At 40.9% G+C, this 27222-nt stretch overlaps 2 protein-coding genes across 2 annotated transcripts in view; both read left to right on the top strand.

The window, feature by feature from the left end:
• Positions 1-1083: 1083 nt before the first annotated feature.
• LOC121653290 (cytochrome P450 2J5-like) lies at positions 1084-15732 on the top strand. Its single transcript, XM_042006665.1, has 9 exons — positions 1084-1347; positions 5493-5655; positions 5726-5875; positions 6082-6242; positions 9306-9482; positions 9570-9708; positions 9794-9981; positions 11909-12050; positions 15304-15732. The coding sequence occupies exons 1-9, from the start codon at positions 1147-1149 to the stop codon at positions 15477-15479; spliced, it is 1497 nt and encodes a 498-aa protein (XP_041862599.1). The 5' UTR covers positions 1084-1146; the 3' UTR covers positions 15480-15732.
• Positions 15733-18943: 3211 nt separating this feature from the next.
• Positions 18944-27222, top strand: part of LOC121653080 (cytochrome P450 2J4-like) — a 35432-nt gene continuing 27153 nt past the window's right edge. The window contains exons 1-9 of the mRNA XM_042006292.1: positions 18944-19216; positions 19772-19937; positions 20030-20182; positions 20271-20431; positions 20537-20713; positions 20819-20957; positions 23645-23832; positions 23927-24068; positions 24857-25023. Of these exons, the coding sequence (XP_041862226.1) occupies positions 19025-19216; positions 19772-19937; positions 20030-20182; positions 20271-20431; positions 20537-20713; positions 20819-20957; positions 23645-23832; positions 23927-24068; positions 24857-25023 (1485 nt within the window). The 5' untranslated portion in view covers positions 18944-19024. The remainder of the gene's footprint in view (positions 19217-19771; positions 19938-20029; positions 20183-20270; positions 20432-20536; positions 20714-20818; positions 20958-23644; positions 23833-23926; positions 24069-24856; positions 25024-27222) is intronic.

Raw genomic sequence — 27222 nt, 5'->3', positions numbered from 1 at the left:
AGAAAACAGGCAGCTGATATGTTACATAACACTGCTGACCTCTTGGGACTGTTGAATTGGAAAACAAGGCTAAAGTTGGACATGCAACAAGACTGCAGTCTTTACATTGCTGCAGATCTGTAGAAAACCTAAGTAGAAAAATTATAAACACAGGAAAAACATTCAGCTAGCTTTGATTTCCAGTTGTCATTCATTCATTATCTTGACCACTTAGTCCATTACGGGTCGCTGGAGTCTATCCCAGCATTAATAGGTGAGAGGCAGGGTACACCCTGGACAGGTCGCAGGGCCAACACAGATATGGACCATCAACCATTCACACTCACTCCTTGGGAGAATATAGAGTTACCAATTAACCTAACATGCATGTCCTTGGACAGTGGGAGGAAGCCGAAGTACCCGGAGAGAACCCAATCATACACAGGGAGAACTCCTGGATTCGCTTCTTTTGGTGGCATTTTTTGGATCAGTTTTCCTGTTTTCTTTGTTCCTTGGCCCCTGTGGGATTATTTATTATTATCATTATTATTATTATTATTATTATTATTATTATTATTATTATTATTATGTCTTTAGTAGGTAGCTTTTCTTTGGTTTGTTTGTTTTGTTAACATTTGCTAGCTGGCTGGCTAGCTGCGTGCTGCTTTCCGCTGCATGCAGGAAAACTCACTATCACATTAGGACTTGATAAGTTTCACTGTTTTACAATAAATAATCATGTTATACCGTGATGATGTCCCAATTTCTTAATTTTACTTGGGTGACAGCTTTACCGTAAACAATAACCAAGTCACCAGCATATTCATTAACAAATAACTGGATCCTTATGTTTATAAATTTTTTAAAAATTACACAGTAACTGACATTATAATCAAACCTTGCTCTAATGGATATTTTCATTTTTCAAATTCAGTTTGGATTCCTTGATATCATTCAAATGCAGCCAGATGCTGATGCTTTTTTTTAAATTTTTTAATTTATTTATTTATTATGTTTGTTCATTTTTAATTTCCCCACAAAGAGTGTTTTCTTCTCCGCCACAAAGAATCGGTTCTTACAGCCGGCTCGTTCGCGAACAACACATCACTACGCAGTTACACAGTTTTCCTAACTGACCTGTTCAGTGTTCAGAGGTAAAGCGGAGAAATGGAGGCGATATACAGCATTCTCGGCTTAGAGTGGATAGACAGCAGGAGTATTTTGATATTTGTCTTTGTGTTTCTGCTTTTGAGCGACATCTTAAAGAACAGAAAACCGAAAAACTTTCCTCCTGGTCCGCGGGCTCTTCCTTTTATCGGAGATCTTCACCGCATCCAACCTGCGAGGTTTCACCTACAGTTCAGCGAGGTACAGCATGATTCCTTACACCTAAATATTATAATAGTCATATTATTTATATACTTTCTAGGATAATAAACCAATAACTAAATAAACTTTTGACATTGAGTGATAAGTATTAACCCCGTTTCAAATGTGTAAATATTAAATAGTTTTCTTTATGTTCAAATGCGAGAAAATAGAAATAAACTTGCCAATTTAAACTGTAACAGGAATGCAATAAGGCTGCGCTCTTTGACCCAGCTGGAAAACTGTAAAAGATCTCTGTAGTCGCCCTCATTAAAACTTCAATGTTGAGAGGGGCTGTAAATAAAGGACTGAGGGCATTTGCCTGTGTGCACAATCATTAGGTAAGTTGTAGTTTAGAGGATTAATTTTGTTTTTGAACAACTGCAGTGCTCTCGATCAGTCCAAAAATGTTAATAAACCTCATACCTGAATATTACGAAAGTAAGTGAGGTCTTGACTTTCTTACTAGAAAATCTACGTGTGCACAATTATTGGGCAACTGTTAGTGTGCAGAATTATTATGCAACTTAATGAAAAAATGAAAACCTCCCCATCTCACTTGTTTATTTCCATCTGTCAATGTCAGAATAATAAACAAACAACTAAAAAAATTTCCTGGTAGCTACATGTTTGATTTTTGTCAAATCTTTTGCATTTAATTTGCTTCTTTTTTTCCCTCAACACGTTTCTTGGACTATTTGCAACAAAACATTTGATGGTTCAGTGATCATGCCCCAATATTTTGGCAGTTTCAAGAGTGCCGCATCCATCTAAAAGACTTTTTTACAATCTCTGACCTTTCAGAGTCTGTTAAATCTCTTTTTGCCTGAGGAAAATAAGTTGCCTAATAACTATGCACACCTTCATATAGGGTGTTGATCTCCTTATGTCACACCCTCCCTCGTTAGACACATCACCTGAAATGCTTAAATCCAATAAGTATTTAGGTTTATACAGCTTGGAGTTGGAAGATATGCATGAAAAGGGTGATATGGTCAAAATACTGGCTTGTCTAATAATTGTACACACAGTGTATTTGCGGCTTTTCTTTGTCTTCTATAACACTGGATTAATTTGTTTTATGTTTTGAACTGTTTGACAAAATCACAGCTTCAGAATTATTTTATTGTTTTTTGTTTATTATTTAACAATTAATGACTTTGTACAATTTACAGATTTAGAAACTCAGCTCAACTTTATAACTTTGTCAAACATTTTATGTGTTAAATCATCATTTAAATACAAATATATTTTATTTAATTAAACAAGATCTAATACCCAGCCATACTTAAAAGTGTTCAGGAACCCCCCAAAAGACTGTAAATGGGGAAAGAGCCAGCTTTTGAATTTCATCTTAAATAGCAAAGGTGGCAGGAACAGCTTTGCAGGTGAGCATCTGCATGTTGAAGATCTCTGCTGCTTCTCTTGGACTGAGTCCTTCAAAAGCAAGTAGAACTTGTAGCTTTGATCCGGTGTGGAACAAAGAAAGAACAAAGACAAAGAACTTTTCAGAAGATAAATGAAGTGTGAAAACTATTTTAATTATGTAGGACAGCCATTGTCTGTGCTTCCCATCTATGATTCTTTGGTCTTTAATTATTTTGATGTGTCTTCCTTTTTATAGTGACCTCTGTTGGGGTTGTCCTCGTTGTACCTTTAACCAGGGGCAGACTGAGGCAAAAAAGTGGCCCGAGAATTTAGTACCCGACTGGCCAACTAAGGGGCCGCAGATGATAGAGGCGGATGATGGTGGTGGAACTGTTATAGCCTGGATCTGTCATGTCTCAGGTGGTTGGACTCAGAGAAACTCAGTATCCCAGGGATAGGTATAAGATCTTTATTGTACAAAGTGAATATTATGATTGTGCAATCCGGTCTCTCTCCGATCAGATGTCTGTGGACACACGAGACAGGTGTTAGGAATCAGGCAGCAGATGAGGATATTGAGAGGGTTTGAGGTTTCACGTACCAGCAGAGGGTAATCCAACGTGGGGCAGAGTGTAGGATCCAGTGACTGGAGAGAGGCTGCCGGGAGGGAGACTGCTGGGGTACGGGAGGAAAACTGCTGAACAGAGGAGAGGTTAGTGGAGGAGTACAGGTTGCAGGCGGGAGCACCATATGAGGGAGACCGCAGAGGCAGTATCCGAGGGTTCCATGTGATCCAAACCTGGAAAACCTTAGCCTCATACCACGGATCATGACAGGATCGATCTGTCAGTGATCGATCCCCAGAACTGTGTTAGGTTATGTTTTCTTCCGGGCCGTTGTTGAAGGGCAGACCTCTGTCTCAGTGTTTCCATGGTATTGAAGAAGAATTGCATGCAAGCATGCTGCACTCCCGAACGACGTTATAACAGGAACAAATACATTCACATATATATGGAAGACAGAAAAATAGACATGTAAACATTATTGAAGAGATAATGACACATCATTTCACCTGAGGCCTTGATTAGAATTAATATATATTTTCAGTAAGTGAAAACAGCGGCCGACACATTCGTCAGGTGGGCCAACAATGAGCTACTTGAAAAGAATGAAGAAACAGAGCTGGAGGTTGAGGCCTAGCACCGAGTACCAGTAGTAGCAGAACTCATAGACAGTAATAGACTAATTACAACTAGACAGCAGCTACAGAAAATTGAGAAAAACGGTTCAAATTTTTCGTCTGGTAAAAAAAATACAGCTAGTCAAACAAACATCAACTTCACCATCATGCTACTTGTGTCGGGCTCTGGAGACTGCTCACATGAGTCTCACTTGAGTGAACATATTCTGTAGCCCTACCAACTGAAAACAAATAGTAAATGCATTTAAAATGTTAAAATTTATTTCAATTTATTGAACATTCTCCTACATGATGTTGTTTGATATCTGTTTCAAACAAGTATATTACTATAAATATTTAAATTTCATTCAAGTTAAATAGAAAAATGTAAAAAATATTAACGTATTGTGACTCAGAAAAGCACAATTACATGTTGTTAATACTGAATATGTACAGCTTAAGTAATATAAAACTAGAAATAATAAGACTATAGACTAATATAAACTAGAGAATAATGGAATAAGAAACATACAGTAGCACACATTTCCTCTACACAGACTGTCTCATTTTATATATTATCCAACAAAACCCACACAAAAGATTTAAACTGACATTCAGTATAATGTTGATTAATTAGCAAAGTTATTAAGATAGCGTTTAGCTTACTAGCTTTAAGTGAAATACTAATGAGATTGTGTTTGAGCTCATCCATGATTTTTTTTATAAAAAAGGGCTAATGAGCACGACTGGGCCTGGTCCACACACGATAATGACATTTTTACAGCCAGTGCAATGTGCTAAAAGTTAGCAAGCTAGACAGATGTCATCACATTACAGCCACCTACCTGACTAGCATCTTCCTCCAGGTCATGTTGTCCACCAGACGTAGACATGAGAGCTGCAGGTGCTGATGAGGATGAGGATGATGTAGTTGCAGAAAATATATTTGCAGGTTTCTGAAACTCGGCTGCATCTGCTTGTAGTGTGTGCATTTTTTTCTCAACTTTTGCGCTCCTCCCTTATGTTTCTTCTTTATTTTTGCATGGGTGATTGTTTGATGAAGATGAAGATGAATAAGATGAGGGGGGGCTGAGCCCCAAGCCAGGCCTTCGGCTGTTATTGGCCAAGAGCCCGATGGTGAAAGAGGTCTGACACACACCAATGCCCATTAGCCAGACACTGGAGGAGCTATTAGCATTGGTTAACACTTTAAAGGCCAGCCCAACAGCATTAAAAGTTTTTTTTTATTTTATTTAATTAATTAATTAATTTTTTCCGGCCACACCAGCCCCACCGGGAAAAGTCCCGGTACGCCCTTGCCTTTAACCATTAACATAGTTTTATGCATAAAGAGCAATCTGCTTTTGCCTGGGTTGGTAAAAACAAAACACATCACAAACTTGAGGGCAGGATATTTACATGTACAACAGCAAATTTTATGAGCAGGATCACAGTTTTAAGAAAAATGTAGAATTATAATGTATTTATATGAAAGCTGGAACTTCTGAGCATGATGATGTGTAAGGGGATATATTATAAATTCTGCTCAAACTGAAATAATGTGTTTTTTTTGTGTGTTTTTTTTGTCTGTGTTCAGTTTGCAGAGAAATATGGAAACATATTTAGCCTTAATCTCTTTGGTGGAAGGGTTGTTGTCCTCAATGGTTACAAGCATGTGAAAGAGGCCCTGATCGAACGAGGAGATGACTTCACAGATCGCCCCATTATTCCGATGTTTGCAGACTTTGTTGGAAATAAAGGTGTTTGTTGAATTTTTACCCAAATATCTGACTCAAGTTATAGTCTAATGCTGTGTTTCTATTTAAAAAGGTCTTGTGTTATCAAATGGTTATTTGTGGAAGCAGCAGAGAAGATTTGCTCTTCACACGCTGAGAAACTTTGGTCTGGGGAAGAAAACCATGGAGCAATGCATCCAGCAGGAGTGCAGATATCTCTCAGAGGCTTTTGCAGATCAACAAGGTAAAAACAACAAGAATTAATATTTCACCCTGATGCATTTGTTTCCAATGTTTTGCTATGTTCATTTCTTTGTTCATTATAACATTTCTTACATATTTTCTAATAATTCAATTGGAAATTAGTTAATTTATTTTCCTGCGGCTCATAACATATTTTATACTTTGATAGTCTTAATTTTATTAATCAGTATTTTCTTTACTTTATAGGAAAGCCTTTTAATGGTCAGCCACTGATAATAAATGCTGTCTCCAACATCATCTGCTGTTTGGTGTTTGGGAATCGATTTGAGTACAACGATAAGCAGTACCAGACTATTCTTCAATACTTCAAAGACATTATGGAATTACAGGGAGGTTTTTCAGTACAGGTGAGCCTTCTCTGTAGATGAAGGCATTACATAATCTCCAAACAAAGATATTATACACTTTATATTATAAAGTGTATTTTCTATTTGAATCAACCAACACCAAAACAACAATGTACAATATACTTAAAAAAATCTGTGTTCAAAAGTCATGAAAGATTCAGTTTGACATCATTGTATCCAAAACTAAAGAGATTGTCAATGATTTTACAGTCAAGATTTCCAGGATAGTCCAGATAGTCATTGATCACACAATCACAGCGCAGCAGAAGCCTTTCTGCTGAAGAGTCTGTCTTGGCCAAAAAATATAAACAAGGCACCCGATTCGATCATTATCACTTGATGTAACAGACATTATCAGTGCTTATACCATGGTCTGGGTTTGCGAGACCTCAGTGAATGTAAGAATGGATTAAATGGCTAAAAGTGGTAAAGATTAGCTTTTCATTCAATAATCAAATGTTTTATGTCACGGATCAGCAGATTGGACTCGGTAAATATCAGAGACCCAAGGATTGGTAAAAGAGACTTTATTGTACAAGGTAAATATTCAGGAGTGTGGTTTGTAACCGTCACTTTCGGCCCACTTGTCTGTGGATGTATAAGAACAGGAGTTAATAGCAGGAATCGTCAGGGGTGACAATACAGGATTGTTGAACGTGATCACGTACCGGCTGATGAGGGGAATCCGTAGTACAGGGTATGTGAGGAATCCGTTGAAAAGAGTTCATCGGGGACTGGAAGAGAGAAACCAGAGGGAATGCCACTGGGGAATGGGAGAGAACTGCTGGACAGAGATGACGTTAATACAGGGAAACACTGTCAGCTGTTTTGGAGTACCGTATTAAGGCGAGTTTAGCAATGGGTGCTACCATGATTTCCTTCTGTGATCCAAAATCCAAATCCCTAATACAATCCAGAGGTCTGAGATCCAGAAAATCCAAGCAATCAGAAAACAGAGTTACCAGACAGGGGGCGAGCAGAGTCGATAATCCAGGTCCAACAGATCGGGGGTCATAAACAGGTTGGCAGGCAGAAAAAACTAGGCTGGATACGTGCAGGGAAGAACCAAGACAATCTGGCAATGAGAAGCAGATAAACTCGGGTTTATATAGGACACAGTACAGGTGGAGCACATCAGCAATCACGGTGGGTGGAGGGAGAATGCATTCGGGGACAGCGGGGAAATCCTAACACCAGCAGGCGGACCATGACAGTACTCCTCCTCTTGCAGAGCGAACAACGGGGGCTGAAACCCATTCACCACCTGGAAGGGAGTAAAACCAGTGGCTGAGGACGGCAAAGAATTATGAGCATACTCCACCCATGGCAAATTCCAGGCCCAGGTGGAGGGATTCTCCGAACATAGACACCGGAGACTAGTCTCCAGCGTTTGGTTTGCTCTTTCCGATTGACCGTCAGATTGGGGATGAAAACCCGAAAACAAACTAACCTGCACTCCCAGGAGGCGACATAACGCGGCCCAAAACTTGTAGCTGAACTGGGGTCCCCGATCGGAAACCACATCCAGAGGAAGGCCGTGTAACCGGAACACATCGACCAAGAGGAGGTCTGCCATTTCCTTAGCCATAGGCAGCTTAGGGAGGGCCACAAAATGAGCCATCTTGGAAAACCTGTCAATAACGGTCATAATGACGGTCTTGCCATCGGAGGGGGAAGTCCTGTTACAAAGTCCATTGCAATATGAGACCAGGGTCAACAAGGAATGGACAGGGGGTGCAGAAGGCCAGCAGGACGTAAACGCGATGTCTTGGACCGGGCACAGACAGGACAGGCCGCTACGAAGCCTCGTACATCTGGACGACAGGAAGGCCACCAGAATCTTCCGGACAGGAGGTAAAACTTGCATGTGACTCCAGGGTGACAGGCCAGGCGTGAGGAGTGGCAGAGAACAAGAGCTTTGGAACGCAGATGAGGAGGGGCAAACAGGCATCCGACGGGGCAACTGCTGGGCACGACAGAACCAGACTGGGCCCGGCTGATCTCCTCCTCCAGCTGAACCCGGTAAACTCAAAGACGAACTCGAGCGGGAAGGATAAAGTCCCCCACCTCTCCTGCATCCTCCTCCAGATGAGTCGCCTGTTGGGAGAGCATCAGGTTTTAAATTTTTCGAACCAGGATGGTAAGCAAGAGAGAAGTTCAATCTATTGAAAAACAGGCCCGCTGCTCCTCCAGCTGAACCCGGTAAACTCAAAGACAAACTCGAGCGGGAAGGATAATGTCCATTCAGTCAAGTGATATTGATTAAATTGGGTGAAGGAGGAGGTGTGAGAGAATGGCTGTCTAGAATGCATAGGAGGTATCGTATGATGAGGCATTTGTTTTCTCACAGGCTCCCACTGAGAGCATCTCCAGACCATTTCAGTACTCCAGTGCATGTGTGAAAGCAGTATTTGATTCATGCTAGGGATCAAGTGTGGTAGTACCTGCTCGTTGATCTTTTTTGTTTGTGTGAATATACCTCATTGGTCTAAAGGCCCAATATAATCTTCAGAGGGTATGCAAAGCTGGAGAGAAAATTACTGGTTGCCCTCTCCCTTTCCTTATGGACATTTATATCTACTGCTTCCTTAGTAAGGCACAAAACATTATCAACGATAGACCGCACCCTGGTTTGTAACGTGTTCAAGTTGTTTCCATATGACTGATGCTACAGGTGCATCAAGCCAGAACAAGCAGACTTAAAATAGTTTCTTCCCTACAGCCGTCATCCCTTTAAATTCACACATGGACTGACTGGCATACATTGACTGCCTCATCACTCAATATTTACAATATTCACAAATTCTGTGCAATATTTTTTTCCATGAAATCTGTAAAGATTATGTAATGTTTTAAGGACAGAAACTTTCTCTTTCAAATTAAACTAGTCCATAAGTCATCTGTCACAGAAATTGCCTGAAAACATCCAAAAGAAGGAGCAGAAAGGTTTCCATGTACATATGCTCCAATAAGTTATTATAAGGAAATATATGTTTAGAAATGTCATATCTTCAATGTTGCCTTATTGTCACATTGTTTGATAACTTGCTTCCTGCTCTGTAGATTTACAACACAATGCCTCGGCTGATGAAGTGGCTGCCTGGACCTCATCAGAGATTTTTCGCTCTGTTACAAAAGGTTGCAGACTTTATAGACCTCAGGGTCAAAGAACACAAAGAAAACCTGGACCCCTCATCTCCAAGAGACTACATCGACTCCTTCCTCATTGAGATGAAAGAAGTAAAATTTGTGTCTCTTTCTTTTATTTATTCTTTTTTTTTCTAAATACATTAAAAATGTCAGCAGATTTTCACATTTGTCTTACAGGAGGGGGACAAAGAGTCTGGTTTCGACCTTACAAATTTGACTTTTTGTACCATGGACCTGTTTGGGGCTGGAACTGAAACAACAACAACGACTTTACACTGGGCGCTGCTATACATGATGTACTATCCTGACATACAAGGTGTGTATGTAAGAAATGTTGCGTAAGCTGTTTCTCTTGATTTCTTGTGGGTCAGTTCACATTTTGTCCTGTTTTGACTGTACAGGGAGAGTCCAGGCTGAGATAGATGCTGTGGTTGGTTCATCCAGACAGGTGTCCATGTCTGACAGACAAAACATGCCCTACACTGATGCTGTCGTTCATGAGATTCAGAGAATGGGCAACATTATCCCTCTGAATGCAGCTCGCATGGCAAGCAAGGACACAGTCCTGGACAATTACTCAATTCCAAAGGTATACAATCCACAAACACGTAAAATTTCAGGATTATAAAGTAATAATGGGTTCCTTTTTAACCTGCTGCTTCAACCAACTGATTCCTTGACACCTGCTTGATTTGTGTAAGAACACTGATGTGGTCATCCTCTGGTTTGTGTAAATCACCAAAGGGGATGTTTTTGTGCAAAGAAAAATGGTGCAATCAGTTGGTGAACAGGGCTAAAAGCTGTGAGTTATATGGGATAAGCTTTGTGCCACTGGGGAGCGAATCTGAATTCTTTATATTTGAATTTGAATCATTCAATTGAATCTGAATATGCCTGTTTGAATAATTGCTTAAAACAAGTGAATTCAAATTACCATATTTGATATTGAATCTTTGTTTTTTGAATGTGTATATTGGTAAAGTTGAAACTTTTCTATTTGAAAAAATTCATTCCCTAATTCATTTTCATAGTTCAGTTTCAGTTCTCTCCATTCAAATTCAGATCTGAAATACAAATTCAGATCTGAAATTCAAATTCAGATCTGAAATTCAAATTCAGATCTGAAATACAAATTCAGATCTGAAATACAAATTCAGATCTGAAATTCAAATTCAGATCTGAAATTCAAACTTTTGTGCCACACATGGACCTGACGTGAGGCAAAACTAGTTGATCGCAGATGGAGTAACGTCAGTTTTGTGCAGTTGTTCTCAACAGCTACAAGCAGAGGGAGGGCAAGGGGAGGGTGGCGGCGGGGGGAGAGAGAGAGAGAGAGAGAGAGAGACGCTAAGATCCAGGCCAGCCACTCTCGCTACAACGGCAGTTACCGTTTCTGCAATGGCACTTGCCGTTTCTGTAGCGGTAGTTACCGTTTCCTCAACGGTCTCAGCGGTTTGCCACTGTGGGCTGGTTGCAGACTTTTCACATTAGTGGTAACTCCTAATACAAGAAAAATGTGTGTAAGTTTGCACAGATTAATGTGCACATCAAGTGACGTACATACACCATGTAGGCTATAACGGACCAGCTTGATCTTTTGCGTTGGTTTGGAAACATTTTAGTAAGTAACTCGCCGGGCTGCAGACACGCCAGATCACGTCTGTGACGGCTCATCGCTGTGAAAGCAGCTTGCAGGCTTATTGGGCTCCGTCAGTCCAGGAGAGACGAGAATGGAGCAACATTCTGTTGTCCCGCAACGTCCCAACCAGCAGTGGTCAGGGTCCACAAACGTTAAATCTCCGTCCTTCAAACACCACTATGGAAATGCCGGTATCTTTATGAAATGTCACGATCAACGGCAACGTTGCATTTAATTTTAAATAGGTCGTCGCCTGTTTTTCTGTCTTAATGACCTTGCTTGCTGAGACAGAAAGACAGCAAGCCGGCAAGCTGCTTTCACATAAAGATACTGGTAACTACCGCTACAGAAACGGCAAGTGCCGTTGTAGCGAGAGTGGCTGGCCTGGATCTTAGCGTCTCTCTCGCTCTCTCTCTCTCCCCGCCGCCACCCTCCCCTCGCCCTCCCTCTGCTTGTAGCCGCCCACTGCACAAAACTGACGTTACTCCATCTGCGATCGACTAGTTTTGCCTCACGTCAGGTCCCGGATGTGTGGCACAAAAGTTTGAATTTCAGATCTGAATTTGAATGGAGAGAACTGAAACTGAACTATGAAAATGAATTAGGGAATGAATTTTTTCAAATACAAAAGTTTCAACTTTACCAATATACACATTCAAAAAACAAAGATTCAATATCAAATATGGTAATTTGGATTGTTTTTTAAGCAATTATTCAAACAGACATATTCAGATTCAAATTGAATGATTTAAATTCAAATATAAAGAATTCAGATTCGCTCCCCAGTGGCACAAAGCTTATCCCATAGAGTTAAACTGTCACTTTCTATGAATAAAAAAAGAAAGAAAAGGTTTTCAACTTATTCCTTTTTTCCCAGGGTACGATAATAATACCTACACTTCATTCGGTCCTACATGATGAGTCGATGTGGGAGACTCCGCACTCCTTCAACCCTCAACACTTTCTGGACCAGGATGGTAATTTCAGGAAGAGAGAGGCCTTCATTCCTTTTTCTGCAGGTTAGTCAGTTGCTGCAAGCCTTGCTTAGCCAGTTTCTGTCTGAGAAAATATAATGAAACCAAAATGACCATATAGTAATTTTTTTTGTTTTGGTTTGTTCATTTTTTGTTTTTGTTTTTGTTCTTGTTTATTTATTTTTTTTTTTTTTTTTACATCCTTGTTCATAACAGGCCTAATAAGCTGTCCAGAGCAGTTGAATAATTCACAGAGATGAAAATTAATGGAAATTGGAGTTTATATAATAAATCAATAATAAATCATATTAATCTCACTTTACAGTCTAAACACAAGCAGCCAAAGCAACAAGATGCTTGATACCATTTCTTATTACAGCAAACCTCTTTGTCTGCACTAAATAATCCATTAAAGCACTACGTTACAGCAGCATGCTTCCTGTATTAACATGGACATAATGTCAGGTGTATGTGTGTGTTATGTTGACTTGATGCTGAGAGGGACGAATGCAGACCAGAAACACCAAAAGAAACTAAGCAAAATAGCATTAACAGGCTGTGCATGCTGTCATAGCTGTGTAGTCGGTGTCTGTCCAGTCATCTCTTTTTTGTGGGGGAACACCAAAGTATTGTTAAGTATTGTGAGGTAATACTTTATTCACGTGGCATACCAAGTAAAAGCAATCCCACAGATGCCTGAGCCACCTCATCTGGCTCCTCTCGATGCGGAGGAGCAGCGACTCTACTCTGAGCCCCTCCCGGATTACCGAGCTTCTCACCCTATTTCCAAGGGAGAGCCCGGCCACCCTGCGAAGAAAACTCATTTTGGCCGCTTGTAGTCACGATCTTGTTGTTTCGGTCTCTACCCACCGCTCGTGACCATAGGTGAGTGTAGGAACATAGATCGACCGGTAAATCGAGAACTTTGCCTTTTGGCTCAGCTCCCTCGTCACCATGACAGACCGATGCAGAGTCCACATCACTGCAGACGCCGCATCGATCAGCCTGTCGATGTCCCTCTCCATCCTTCCCTCACTTGTGAACAAGACCCCGAGATACTCCCTGAGAACTCCTCCACTTGGGACAGGACCTCATTGCCAACCACAGAAGTACCACTTTTTGAAGAGGAGGACCACCACTCCAGTCTGCCAGTCCAGGGGAACTGTCTCCGATGTCCATGCAATGCTGCAGAGGCGTGTCAGCCAAGACAGCCCTACAACATCCAGAGCCTTAAGGAACTCTGGGCAGACCTCATCCACCCCCGGGCCCTGACACCAAAGAGCTTTTTAACCACCTCAGCGACCTCAGTCACAGAAATAGCAGAGCCAACAACAGGGTCCCCAGACTCTGCTTCCTCATTAGCAGACATGTTGGTGGGATTGAGAAGGTCTTCGAAGTATTCCCTCCACCGCCTCACAACGTTCCGTGTCAAGGTCAGCAGCCCCCCCATCTCCACTGTACACAGTGTTGATGGAGCACTGCTTTCCCCTCCTGAGCCGCTGGATGGTGGTCCAGAATCTCCTCGAAGCTGTCCGGAAGTCATTCTCCATGGCCTCTCCAAACTCCTCCCATGACTGAGTTTTTGCCTTAGCGACCGCCGAAGCTGCGTTCCCCTTAGCCTGCCGATACCTCTGGATTCCCACAGGCCAAAAAGGCTCAACAGGACTCCTTTTTCAGCTTGACGGCATCCCTTACTGCTGCCGTCCACCAACAAGTTTGGGGGTTACCTCCACGAGACGCACCGACGACCTTGCGGCCACAGCTGCAGCTGGCTGCCTCAACAACAGAGGTACAGAACACAGCCTACTCAAACACAATATCCCCTGCCTTGCCCGGGACATGGTTGAAGCTCTGCCGGAGATGGAAGTTGAAACTCTTTCTGACAGGGGACTCCACCAGATGTTCCCAGCAGATCCTCACAACACGCTTGGCTCTGCCTGACTGGCATCCTCCCCCACCATTTGCGCCAACTCACCACTAGGTGGTGATCAGTTGACAGCTCCGCCCCTCTCTTCACCCGAGTGTCAAAGACATGTGGCCCGCAAGTCCGACGATACGACTACAAAGTTGATCATCGAACTGCGGCCTAGAGTGTCCTGGTGCCAAGTGCACACATGGACACTCTTTCGCCAGAACAAGGTGTTCGTTATGGACAGTCCATGATGAGCACAGAAGTCCAACAACAGAACACCACTCAGATTCAGATCAGAGGGGCCATTCCTCCCAATCACGCCCCTCCAGGTCTCGCTGTCATTGCCCACGTGGGCATTAAAGTCCCCCACCAGAACGAGGGAGTCCCCGGAAGGAGTGCTCTCCAACACCCCCTCCAAGGACTCCAAAAAGGGTGAGTACTCTGAACTGCTGTTTGGTGCATAAGCACAAACAACAGTCAGGACCTGTCCCCCCACCTGAAGGCGGAGGGAGGCAACCCTTTAGTTCACCGGGGTAAACCCCAACGCACAGGCGCCAAGCCGAGGGCAATAAGCATGCCCACACCTGCTCGGCGCCTCTCACTGGGAGCAACTCCAGAATGGAAGAGGGTCCAGCCCCTCTCAAGGACAGTGGTTTCAGAGCCCAAGCAGTGTATCAAGCTGAGCTCAGCTATATCTAGCCGGAACCGCTCAACCTCTCTCACCAGCTCAGGCTCCTTCCCTGCCAGAGAGGTGACATTCCATGTCCCTAGAGCTAGCTTCTGCAGCCGAGGATCAGACCGCCAGGGTCACCGCCTCTGTCAGCCGCCCAGCTCACACTGCACCCGACCCCTATGGCCCCTCCTGCAGGTGGTGAGCCCACGGGAGGGGGGGGCCCATAGGCAAAGGCCCGGCCACCAAACGCTCGCCTCCGTGCCCCACCTCAAGGCCTGGCTCCAGAGGGGGGGCCCGGTGACCCACGTCCGGGCAAGGGAAACCTGGATACATGATTTGCCGTCATCACAGGGGTTTTTTGAGCCACGCTTCACGCTTTAAGCCTGCTTTTTTGAATACCCCCCAGGTTTGGTTAAAAGAAAAAAAAATCTGTCAGTATTTCTTCCACCTGAAAGGCTTGGAAAAATGGTTTTTAGGGTATAAATAATAAATGACAAATATACACCTGAGTAATTTTTGATCTCAAAGCAATTACAGATCAATAATTAAAAATAATTTAAAAAACAGTATATTATATACATTTTTAAGGTAAATTACTTATAAGAGATCAAACCAAAAAAAGAGTGAAGATAAATAAAGTTACTCATGTATGATCTAAGAAAACATTTGAATTTGATATCCTGAAATTCATGTTTTGTATTGTGTATTCCCAGGTAAACGCGTTTGTCTTGGAGAACAGCTGGCCAAGATGGAGTTATTCCTCTTTTTCACCTCCCTCCTTCAGAGGTTTTCATTCTCTGCACCACAAGGCGATCAGCTCAGTCTGGAGTTCAAGTTGGGAGGGACTCGCTGTCCCAAACCTTATCGCCTCTGTGCTTTACCACGTTAAATCTTCAACTGTATCAAACCAAGAACAATGTACCCCAGTCTTGCAACAACTTTAGATGAATCACATGCATGTGCTAAATGAATGACAAGTAACAATGACTCAGCATTCATTTAACTGTTTTAATGTGATAACAGGACATGATATCTGTTGTTATAAGAAAAGTTTAGTTTAGTAAACTGAATACTTCATTCAGGTACTGTAAATTTAATCAAAATTTTGTAGTGTTCAAAAACTACCAGTTTTCAAGGCTATAATAAATAAGAATAAATAATAAATATATAGTCTAAATTGATCAATTTGAATAAATGTAACATTTTAAATGTTGGATAAAAACATAAAGAAATATTAATCTTCTAATGATTTTTTTTTTTTTTTTGTAAATACATTCTTAACTACTTTTATGGAGCCTATGGTAGCTGCTATCAAGCCAAGGAATGTTAGACCTTGGACAGGTTGCATCACAGGGCCAACACAGATGCAAACAAGGCAAATAACAACTCTCTTCGTATTCAGTTTAGAGTCACCAGTTAACCTAATGTACATGTTTCTGGACTGGGAGGAAGCTATAGTAGAGTCACCCTAGCCACCTCACCACTGTGCAGCCCCCATCTGTGAGTCTCAATTTGATATTTGTCACTTTGTGTTAGGCACTCTGAGCTCTAACACAACCTTTCCATGTGCCAGAGAAAAACTCCAGTTACATCACTGCACCTTTAAGAAATGTTGTGAGGTAGCTTTTAATACAAGTGTAACAAGTTGTCTTTACGGCTGTAATAACATTAAAGCTAGGATAGCAGAAACAGCAGCAGTTGCCAACATAACATTGACATTTTGCTATGAAGTGAAATGTAATTAAAGAAAATGAAAAACAATAGCAGTTTTCTTTTTTAAATGCAATGAGAATTTGATTAAAATCTTTCTGTATTATGTGTATCTTGATTGTAGTGTATATGTGTGGTTTTGAAAAACTCCATGCAACCATCCAAATTATGTTTTTTTTTCTTCTTTTTAAGGGAAGGCCTCTGAGTATAATAATACAATGACAAAACATATTTTACATCACAACAGCATAGTTCTGATAAGAGCCAATAGTCTGACTGCAGTCCAGGTCTGTTTTTAAATCAAATCAAATCAAATTGTATTTATAAAACACTTTTCATACATGAGTAGCACAAAGTGTTTTACTTGATGAAATGCCCATAAAAACACGTGAATTGAAATTAAAATAAAATAACGAAACACATACTCTTTCTCTTACACACAGACTCACACATACACACACACACACACACACACACACAGAATAAGAACAAAAAGAGCGACAAGTATGAAAGTTTAGGTAAAGAAGCTCATTAAAACAATGAGTCATGGTAAAACAAAGATAGAAAAACAGAACTGAAAAAAGTTCTGTTTTTTAAATAAATACATGATTAAATAAAATAAATAAAAATAAAGTGAAGTAGACTAAACAAGGTAAAATAAAAATTCAGTTAAAATCTGAGTTAAAAAAAATAGGTCTTTAGTCTTTTAAAAACATCAAGTCTTCAGCCCTGAGGTTCTCTGGCAGGTTGTTCCACAGAAGAGGGGCATAGTGGTGGAGCCAGGCCTCACTATATGTTTGAGTCCTGACTTTAGGAACAGCTCAAAGGCCGGACCCAGGGGACCTCAGGGTCTGCGAGGGCTCATAATGTAAAAGTAGGTAAGATGAAGGCCCAAGACCATTAAGACATTTATAAACAACTGAAAGAGCCTTAAAATCAATCCTGAAACACACGGGGAGCCAATACAGCGATTTTAAAACTGGTGTAATGTGTTTCCATCCTCTGATCCTCATCAGAACTTGTGCTGCTGAGTAATGAAGTAATTGTAGGTTTGACAAAGACTTTTTGGGAAGACCAGAGAGCAGGGCATTACAATAACCTGTTCTACTAGAGAGAAGAGCATGCATGAATACCTCCGTGCTAGCAAGAGAAAGCAATGGGCGGACTCTGGTGATTAAGATGATAAATTCCTGTCTTTGTGACATTTCTAATATGTGGTTTAAACTGAGTCAAAGATGAGGCCCAGATTCTGCACATACTGAGAAGGATTAAATTTAGTCATTTTTCAAATATACATTCATGGTAAAAGAGCTCCACTACCTGAATCATGTCAGGGGTTCAGTACTAAGAAAGGAAATGACTGTGTTCCACTCTCAAACACACACACACACACACACACACACACACACACACACACACACACACACACACACACACACACACACATACACACACACACACACACACTTGTCTTTTAACAAGTAGAAAATAAATTCCTCATTCCTCCTCTCATTCACTCTCATTTTTTTTTTTTTTTTTTGTGGGGCCTCCGTGATGCTAGCTTACTGTGTGTTAACACGCCCTCACTGAGGTGCCTTACATTGATATTTGCACAGTATGACACTCGTCCATCACATTGATCACTTAAGTGCAGCCCTACACTGAAAAACTACAAACTGGAAAACAAGGGACTTGCAAAACCAAGCATTAATCAGCAGGAGACGTGATGTGTTTTTAATTAAATTTTCTTTTATTTTTTGGAGCTACAGGGAAAGTCTCCAAGACTGAACAGTCGATCGCTACTGGTTTACACATTCTTAAATCATTTTTAACAAAATTGTTAATTATTATTTTTTGTAAATATTAGCATTTTATTTGAATAACTACCAGATCATGTGCACAAAACAAGTACTTCTAAATACCCATTAATAACTCTTCTTTTAAAGTTTGAAAACCGGAAATCGTTACATGTTGTAGTGTTACATCACTTTGTTAACTTCCCCGTGTACTTACCGAAAAGCCCAAAATACGGGCCCACACTGGGGCCCAAGTGGTTGAACAGTGTAAAAACACACGTTGCATCTAAAAACATAGAAATAAACTGTTATAAAAATTTGTTATTGAAACTGAACGCATCAATAGCCTAAATTTTGACGGAAAACACAATTGTAACTAATTAATTTATAACATAGATTCCAAAGAAGTAGGGACTCTTTGTAAGACACAAATGAAAACAGAATGCAGTAATTTGCAAATCTCACAAACCCATAGTTTATTCCTAATAGAACATTAACATTGTATCAATAATTGAACAGTGTAAAAAGTGTTTAGTCAGCTTTCTTCAGCTTAGCAACAAATTCCTACACCAGCAATAACAGTACATAACACATTTTCTTAATAAAGCTGGGATTGGTTCTGCTTATTTTATAGCATTTAGTCTCTGATTAGAAGAATACACAGTAAAGATGTGGCACTTTCTGTACGATATCATATTGCTGAGCTGCATTGAGTGTTTTGTGATGTGTGCACTACAGAGAGTTTGAGCAGGGATCAAATAGGTGTGGTTTGCAGCATGTTATGCAAGCAGGCTTTCCCCTTTGTACAGGCTGGGCACAGTTTTTTTTGCTTCTCCTGGATTTGCTGATAAAGGCATAAACCGAAAAACGCTGCTCTGTCAAGCACCGATATTCTTATTGCTGCGGCCTGTTTTTGCTTTCTTTAACCATGTGGCTTTTTGATTTTATGTGGAGTTTTGAGCTGAAGTTGCTTTTCTTGTTTATTTTTCTGTTCATCCTGATAGCAGACTTTCTCAAAAACAGGAAACCTCCAAATTTTCCTCCAGGACCACCAGCTCTCCCTTTGATTGGGAATATCTTGAGTGTGGATAGTAAACACCCACACAAATATTTCACCAAGGTACTGTTTTATTATTTTATTCCGGATTCAGATCGAGGGGTTTGTGAGTGCAAGATGCAGGGTTATTTATTTATGCTTTGCTTTTTACATTTACACATTCTTCATACAAGTGTGGTTTCTGCTAAGAAATATGGACTTTTTAAAACTAGTTCCTGATCAAATACGTGCAATTAATTGGAATTAAGTTGAATATCTCTCATACATTCTGCACAGTTGCCAAAAATTACCCTGCATGTTGACAAAAATCAAAACCTTCCTAAAAGAAACTTATAAGACTTTAACAATAATTATTATTTATGATATAACATAGTTTAGACATGTTTAGACATATGTTGCAGATGCTGGCATCTAGTTGTCAAATTGTAAATATGACTGGAAAATTTGACTTGAAGGCCCCTGACAACACGTGAAATGATATCCTGTTTCCATTTCAGTGCAATTAAATGCTTTATGTTGGTTTCCTCAGTTTATTTTTCCTTAATTCACAACTTATCAAGCTCAAATAATGCACTGATGCATTTTGTTTCAGTAGTGTTTGTTAAATGTTGTCTACAGCTGGCTGACGTCTATGGGAATGTCTTCAGTGTTCGCCTCGGAAGAGAAACAGAGGTGTTTTTGTCAGGGTATAAGATGGTGAAGGAGGCCATAGTGACACAAGCTGAGAACTTTGTGGATCGACCATACAGTGCAATTGGTGACAAGATGTACTCTGGACTATCAAGTATGACATCTATCTCTTAAAAGCCACATAGTGTAGAGACATTGGTTTCCATAATTTGTTATTTGTATTCACATTTGTGTGTTTGTATCTAGACGGTCTTTTCATGAGCAACGGTGAAACCTGGAAGAAACAGAGACGCTTTGCTTTGTCTACCTTACGCAACTTCGGCTTAGGCAAAAACACCATGGAACAATGTATCTGTGAGGAGATCAAATACCTGCAGGAGGAGATAGAGAAGGAGAAAGGTGTTTCACACTGAATATAACAAATAACCAGTTCATATTCCTGCACAAGCAACAGTCTCTTTTGAAGCAGTGCCTTCTTCTTCCTTAGGTGGGCCTTTCAGCCCTGCAGGCCTCTTCAACAATGCTGTATCGAACATTATTTGCCAGCTGGTGATGGCGAAAAGATTTGACTACAGTGATCACCAGTTTCAGACCAAGCTGAAAAGTCTGAACGAGGGGATTTTACTGGAGGGGAGCATATGGGGTATCGTAAGTCAAAAAACAATTTTCCCTCACAGAAATGTCAGAAATTTATTTCAGATATAGAAAGAAGATGTTTGATGTTTTTTTAATAACCTCTTTTCTTCTGAACAGCTCTATGAGTCATTTCCTGGGGTAATGAAACACTTGCCAGGTCCTCACAACAAAATCTTCAGCAATTACGGGCACGCACAAGACTTCCTCAGTCAGGAAGTAGATAAGCACAAGGAAGACCTGGACCACAACAATCCCCGGGACTACATTGATGCTTTTCTAATTGAAATGGAGAAGGTATGTAGACAACTGCAATTGTACTTGTTGGACTCTACGAAAAGAGTAAATATCTATCAAGCTACGAGGCTATAACTATTGTTTTTTCTTTGCATTTCGGAGTAGCACAAAGAGTCCAACCTGGGCTTCAATGAGACCAATCTGGCTCTCTGCTCTCTGGATCTTTTCATAGCAGGAACAGAAACAACATCCACCACTCTGATGTGGGCTTTGGTCTACCTCATCAAACACCCTGATGTCCAAGGTGGGTGACATGTTATATACACTGCTCAAAAAATAAAGGGAACACTAAAATAACACATCCTAGATCTGAATGAATGATATATTCTTATTAAACACTTTGTTCTTTACATAGTTGAATGTGCTGACAACAAAATCACACAAAAATTATCAGTGGAAATCAAATTTATTAACCCATGGAGGTCTGGATTTGGAGTCACACACTACAGGCTGATCCAACTTTGATTTAATGTCCTTAAAACAAGTCAAAATGAGGCTCAGTAGTGTGTGTGGCCTCCATGTGCCTGCATGACCTCCCTACAATGCCTGGGCATGCTCCTAATGAGATGGCGGATGGTCTCCTGAGGGATCTCCTCCCAGACCTGGACTAAAGCATCCGCCAACTCCTGGACAGTCTGTGGTGCAACGTGGCATTGGTGGATGGAGACATCATGTCCCAGATGTGCTCAGTTGGATTCAGGTCTGGGGAACGGGCAGGCCAGACCATGGCATCAATGCCTTCGTTTTGCAGGAACTGCTGACACACTCCAGCCACATGAGGTCTAGCATTGTCTTGCATTGTCTTGCATTAGGAGGAACCCAGGGCCAACCGCACCAGCATATGGTCTCACAAGGGGTCTGAGGATCTCATCTCAGTAACTAATGGCAGTCAGGCTACCTCTGGCAAGCACATGGAGGGCTGTGCGTCCCCCAAAGAAATGCCACCCCACACCATTACTGACCCACTGCCAAACTGATCATGCTGGAGGATGTTGCAGACAGCAGAACGTTTCCACGGCGTCTCCAGACTCTGTCACATCTGTCACATGTGTTCAGTGTGAACCTGCTTTCATCTGTGAAGAGCACAGGGCGCCAGTGGTGAAGTTGCCAATCTTGGTGTTCTCTGGCAAATGCCAAACGTCCTGCACGGTGTTGGGCTGTAAGCACAACCCCACCTGTGGACGTTTGGCCCTCATACCACCCTCATGGAGTCTGCTTCTGACCATTTGAGCAGACACATGCACATTTATGGCCTGCTGGAGGTCATTTTGCAGGGCAGTGCTCCTCCTGTTCCTCCTTGCACAAAGGCGGAGGTAGCGGTCCTGCTGCTGAGTTGTTGCCCTCCTACGACCTCCTCCACGTCTCCTGATGTTCTGGCCTGTCTCCTGGTAGCACCTCCATGCTCTGGACACTACGCTGACAGACACAGCAAACCTTCTTGACACAGCTCACATTGATGTGCCATCCTGGATGAGCCACACTACCTGAGCCACTTGTGTGGGTTGTAGACTCTGTCTCATGCTACCACTAGAGTGAAGGCACCGCCAGCATTCAAAAGTGACCAAAACATCAGCCAGAAAGGAACTGAGAAGTGGTCTGTGGTCACCACCTGCAGAACCACTCCTTTATTCGGGGTGTCTTGCTAATTGCCTATAAATTCCACCTGTTGTCTATTCCATTTACCCAACAGCATGTGAAATTGATTGTCATTCAGTTTTGCTTCCTAAGTGGACAGTTTGATTTCACAGAAATGTGATTGACTTGGAGTTGTACTGGGTTGTTTAAGTGTTCCCTTTATTTTTTTGAGCGGTGTATTATAAGGAGCTAATAAGCTTGACATACAATGTTAGTTTCTTTTACTAGTTTAAACTTTACCAGCACATACTGAGGCACTTTTAGCAAGACAAGCTCAACATGTTCTGGTTGAACAACGCTGTTGGTAAACACTCTGTTTCAACAAGTGATAATTTATTTCATATTTCATCTTGCCTATCCAATAAGACAAAAACAGCAATGCCCAATCTAAAAATATCAAGTACAGTGACGAAAATAATGAAGTAGTCTGACAAAAAAGTGCATTATTAATTGTCTTGTTGTGGACAAATGCTCTTTATTGCTGAATGAGGCTTAATGAATCGTTGACCTACCAAGAGGATATTTGTTAGCAAACACATTCAACCTTTGGACCTCACTACAAAGCAGGTTCAATATATCCAGGTAGCTTTACATGACCTGGATTAAATAAAAATAAAGATCTAGCTAGGTGGTATTATGATGCTGATGGTTAAGTGAACAAGCTCAGGTTTTTCAGCTCTAGATACAGAACCAGTCAAAAGTTTGGACACACTTTCCTATTTGATTTAATATAAAAATGAGTCCTGGTACTGGTTTTACTGGTAGTGTATGTGTGTATTCTTGAAAAGTGGGCGGAGTTGGCATCAGATGACCAATCACAAATATGTACTTGGAAGCTGAAAAGCAACACAGCCGCTTCAGCCAAAGCAGAAAGAAAAATTAACAAAAAGAAGAAAAGAAGATTATTGACTATATGAATATGTAATTTAATAAGCTAATCAACAGCATAACTATAATAACATTTGCTGTTTGTTTACTATGTGTGGTGCTAGAGTTTTATTGAGGCATTTGAGAAAGTTTTCAGTCATAATCTGTCAGATGCAACACTGACGTTTTCAAATGGTCTTTACATCAAATAAGGAACAAACACTGAAAGAGATTAAAACCAGATTCATATTATTGACAAGTTTTCTAAATGTATCTTCTCTCCTTCAGGCTGTGAAATGCTGAACATGTTTTCAGACTGTTTTATTACATTTTTAACCATTTTATAAGATGTGTGTGGATATAGATGTGCACATACAGACTTCTCTTGTCATCACTTGCAACTTAAAGTGTTTAAATTTTCTTTTATAGAGAAAGTCCATGCAGAGATTGACAGAGTGATTGGACAGACCCGCCAGCCCTCCATGGCCGATAGACCAAACATGCCTTACACTGATGCTGTCATTCATGAGGTTCAGAGGATGGGAAATATTGTTCCTCTCAACGGACTCAGGGTGGCTGCCAAAGATATAACCCTGGGAGGTTATTTCATACCTAAGGTGCTTTTACTTTACAGCCATTAAAAGAGTAACCACTGTGAAGTTATGCTTTTGCAGCATATCTTGGTGTTATCCTGGGGTTTTGTGTTTTTAGGGTACTTCCATTATGCCCATGCTGACTTCTGTGCTGTTTGACAAGAATGAATGGGAGACTCCAGACACTTTTAACCCTGGACACTTCCTGGATGCTAACGGAAAGTTTGTCAAGAGGGAAGCATTCCTGCCCTTCTCTGCAGGTAATACCCAAATTTCATACTTTATAGTCCCATGAAACAGATTGAGAGCACTAATTTCCTGTGGATATTTACATTTCTAATGAAAACCAAAGACAGTACACCCTTAGTGTAGTCTCTTATGCCTGATCAGCCACTCTGGTCCAAACAAGAGCTTTCTAAACATTTCTCATCAACTCACCTCCTGTCATGATCTGAGATTTTGGTTTAGTTTTTCTGGTCTTGTCATGCTTAGTTCTGTTTTCCTTGTCATATTTTGTACGTTTTCCCTTGTGTGTTCTGTTTTGTGTTCTGTTTCTTGTTCGTTAGTACACCTGGTTTGACTTGCTCATTCACTTCACCTCTTCCTTATTAGTTCTTTAGTGTCTTTAAGCCTGTTGGTTTTAGTTCCTCCTGGCCAGTTCATTCTGTCAGGGTTGAGCATTGAAGGGAGAACGTAAGCGCAGGCTTACAATGCAGGAGGCAGGCCAGTTCATTGCAATCTTCATGCCATGTACCCATCGCTTTTCCGCTGTTCGTTGTCATAGTTAAAACCTTGTTCCTGCACCAGCCTGCCTCCTGCCTCGTAAACCTGCACTTTGGACCTTTCATCCAAACCTCAGACTCTGACACCACCTTATAATTTTCTTAAGAATAAAAAAAAACATACAAAACCAAATTTCTGCACATTTAGGCCACAAATTAGCCCAGAAGTTATGTGTAGAGAAATATATTTGATTAAAAAACACAAATCTTTTTAATCAATATGTTGTCATCCTTAGCTTTTAAACCCGTATGTCTTTGTTCTTCAGGGAAACGTGTGTGTCTTGGAGAAGGCCTCGCCAAGATGGAGCTGTTCCTGTTTTTGGTGGGATTATTTCAGAAGTTCTCCTTCTCTGTTCCCGATGGAGTAGAGCTGAGTACAGAAGGAATTACTGGAACTACGCGGGTGCCTCATCCCTACAAGGTTTATGCTAAGGTTCGCTGAGTTATGCAGCTTCTCAGCATATAATTTTCTACTTAACCAGTGTGTAACAAAGACTGGGCAAAATGTTTTAGGTGACAAGTTATATTTACTGCTGGATGATTGCTGTCAATTAGGAGAATCTGTTAATTCTCTTTAGGTGTACACGTAGTTCTGGCCAATGGTTATTTTTAACATAACAATACTGATGTATGAATAACATTGTTAATAACAACATACTGGAAAAGATTCTGTGAGCACACATTATGTACTATTACTGATGAAGTTGTAAAATGTATGTTGTGTAAAGAAATTGTGCAACTGTATTCTTTAATGCATTTGAACAGTTTTCTATATAAATTAATTTTGTCATTAACCTGGTTGAAGTCATTTCTAAAAATGCAACATAACGCTGAACATTAACAGTGCAGGTGCCACCACAGGTGATTGACAGGTCACTGGAGGAGGACAGAAACATCTTTCCAGACATGCATAGATCACCAGTGTCCCTACATCAGTTTAAAGTCATTTTTAAATTAGTTTCCTAATTTAGCCATCCTACTGATTGAACCACTTTATGATGCTTTCTTTGCACCACCTGTAATGCATTTAATGTTTTATGTAAAGCACTTTGAATTGTCTTGTACATGAAATGTGCTATACAAACAAGCTTGCCTTGCCCTTGCCTTACTAATGTTATGTAAGGCTAGCAATAAATTACTTAACAGTTCTAAGTTATATGGTAGCAATAGATTAGAAAACGTGCGAAAACCATGTCATGTATAGTTTTCAGCAAGTGTATCAAAGGACTACACATCAACTCAGTCAATCAAGATTTTCACATTGGATCTGAACATAAATGATAAAGATCCTCAAAGAGTATCTTAGTGTTACTTAGTGCTGACTAAGCCAGAGCTGCATGGTCTAAACAAGAGGCTAGCAAAGCTTCTAACTGATTTTAAAGTAAGCTACATCATGAAGTATATTCTGTTATCAGTCTTCCTATAAAAAGGAAGGACACAATTCAGGTCACGACAGAGCCCAGCCCCAGTGTCAACAGCCCTGACAGCTACCAACATAGAACAAGCCAAGGAAATCATTGTGGTCAGACATCAAGCGTCACAAACTGTACCCCAAAACAACCAACTATGACTTTTTTCAATTTGTTGCAAATATTTCTACTTGGTGATCTTTGATGTAAAGATGTTTTATCTCTCAGGTTTCTCTAATGTGACCACAGTTATCACATCAGTGTATGTGAGTATGTGAGTGTGTGTGTGTGTGACCACAGTTATCAAGAGGCACCCAACTGCAGTTAAGATGGGGGACAACAGCTCCACCATACCTCAACTCTATTCCAGAAGTCAGGTGGACTCGACCCCGGGAATTGTTCTTCGTGTGGCAGTAATATGCCCTGCTTGCATCCAGACTGCAGAACCCAAAGAAGTTCTCCTACTGGAAGCAAGACGTGACAGAGAAAGAACGTAAATAACGGTGTAATCTATCTAGCAAGTGGTACCGTTTCTAATATTTTTTGCTATCTACAAATACAACATATCAAATATTTAGAGGTCATTAGCTGCTGTTTCTCCGCCAAGTGCGTCTTTTAGATTGATACAAAGATGCGGGCTAACATTAGCTTTGCTAAAGCGGGTGTGCACTTTCCAATTCAGTGGACCGAGCTAACATTAGCTTTGCTAAGAAGCTGTCCTTTAATCAGGAGCTAGGCAGCGTTTTATGGGAATTTAATCTGCCTTTTGCTGGGCTGTGGTGTAAAATATATTTGTGCTCAGTCACTTCCAGTACCTGACCTTAATCGGTGTAAAAAATAGCATAATATATATAGTCACTGCTAATGGCAGTTTTAAGTTTTTTTAAGAGTTGTAATTCCTCCTCCATTGGCTTTCTATATTGGTACAACTTGTCAGCTTGTATTACAAGCTGTTTACTAATAAGTGTTCTGATGTCCAGATGCATCTATCAGTCATTAAGAAAAATACCCCTCTGGAGTGAAACCTGTTGTTGTCTGGGTTTGGGTGTCCTCTCTGCCCTAATTTCAAGACTGCAAGTGATGGGGTGATTTAGAGTCACTTAAGGAACCACAGTGCAAATACAGTACATTTCCAGGGTATGTTGATAAGAAGTATCCGCTTCTGGTCTTAGACATTTTACATGTAACCGTTATGTTGAATTGGTGTATTGGTTATTGCTTGT

The sequence above is a fragment of the Melanotaenia boesemani genome, chromosome 14 (genome assembly GCF_017639745.1).
Source record: "Melanotaenia boesemani isolate fMelBoe1 chromosome 14, fMelBoe1.pri, whole genome shotgun sequence".
Taxonomy (NCBI): Eukaryota; Metazoa; Chordata; class Actinopteri; order Atheriniformes; family Melanotaeniidae; genus Melanotaenia; species Melanotaenia boesemani.
Note: the sequence above shows the minus strand (reverse complement) of the source record. Positions and strands in the feature narration are given on the sequence as shown.

Excerpts from the sequence above, each read along its gene's own strand:
- LOC121653290 (XM_042006665.1), top strand. The coding sequence starts at position 1,147 with ATGGAGGCGATATACAGCATTCTCGGCTTAGAGTGGATAGACAGCAGG. Across the intron at positions 1,348-5,492 it reads TTCACCTACAGTTCAGCGAG|TTTGCAGAGAAATATGGAAA; the intron begins GTACAGCATGAT and ends GTCTGTGTTCAG. Across the intron at positions 5,656-5,725 it reads AGACTTTGTTGGAAATAAAG|GTCTTGTGTTATCAAATGGT; the intron begins GTGTTTGTTGAA and ends CTATTTAAAAAG.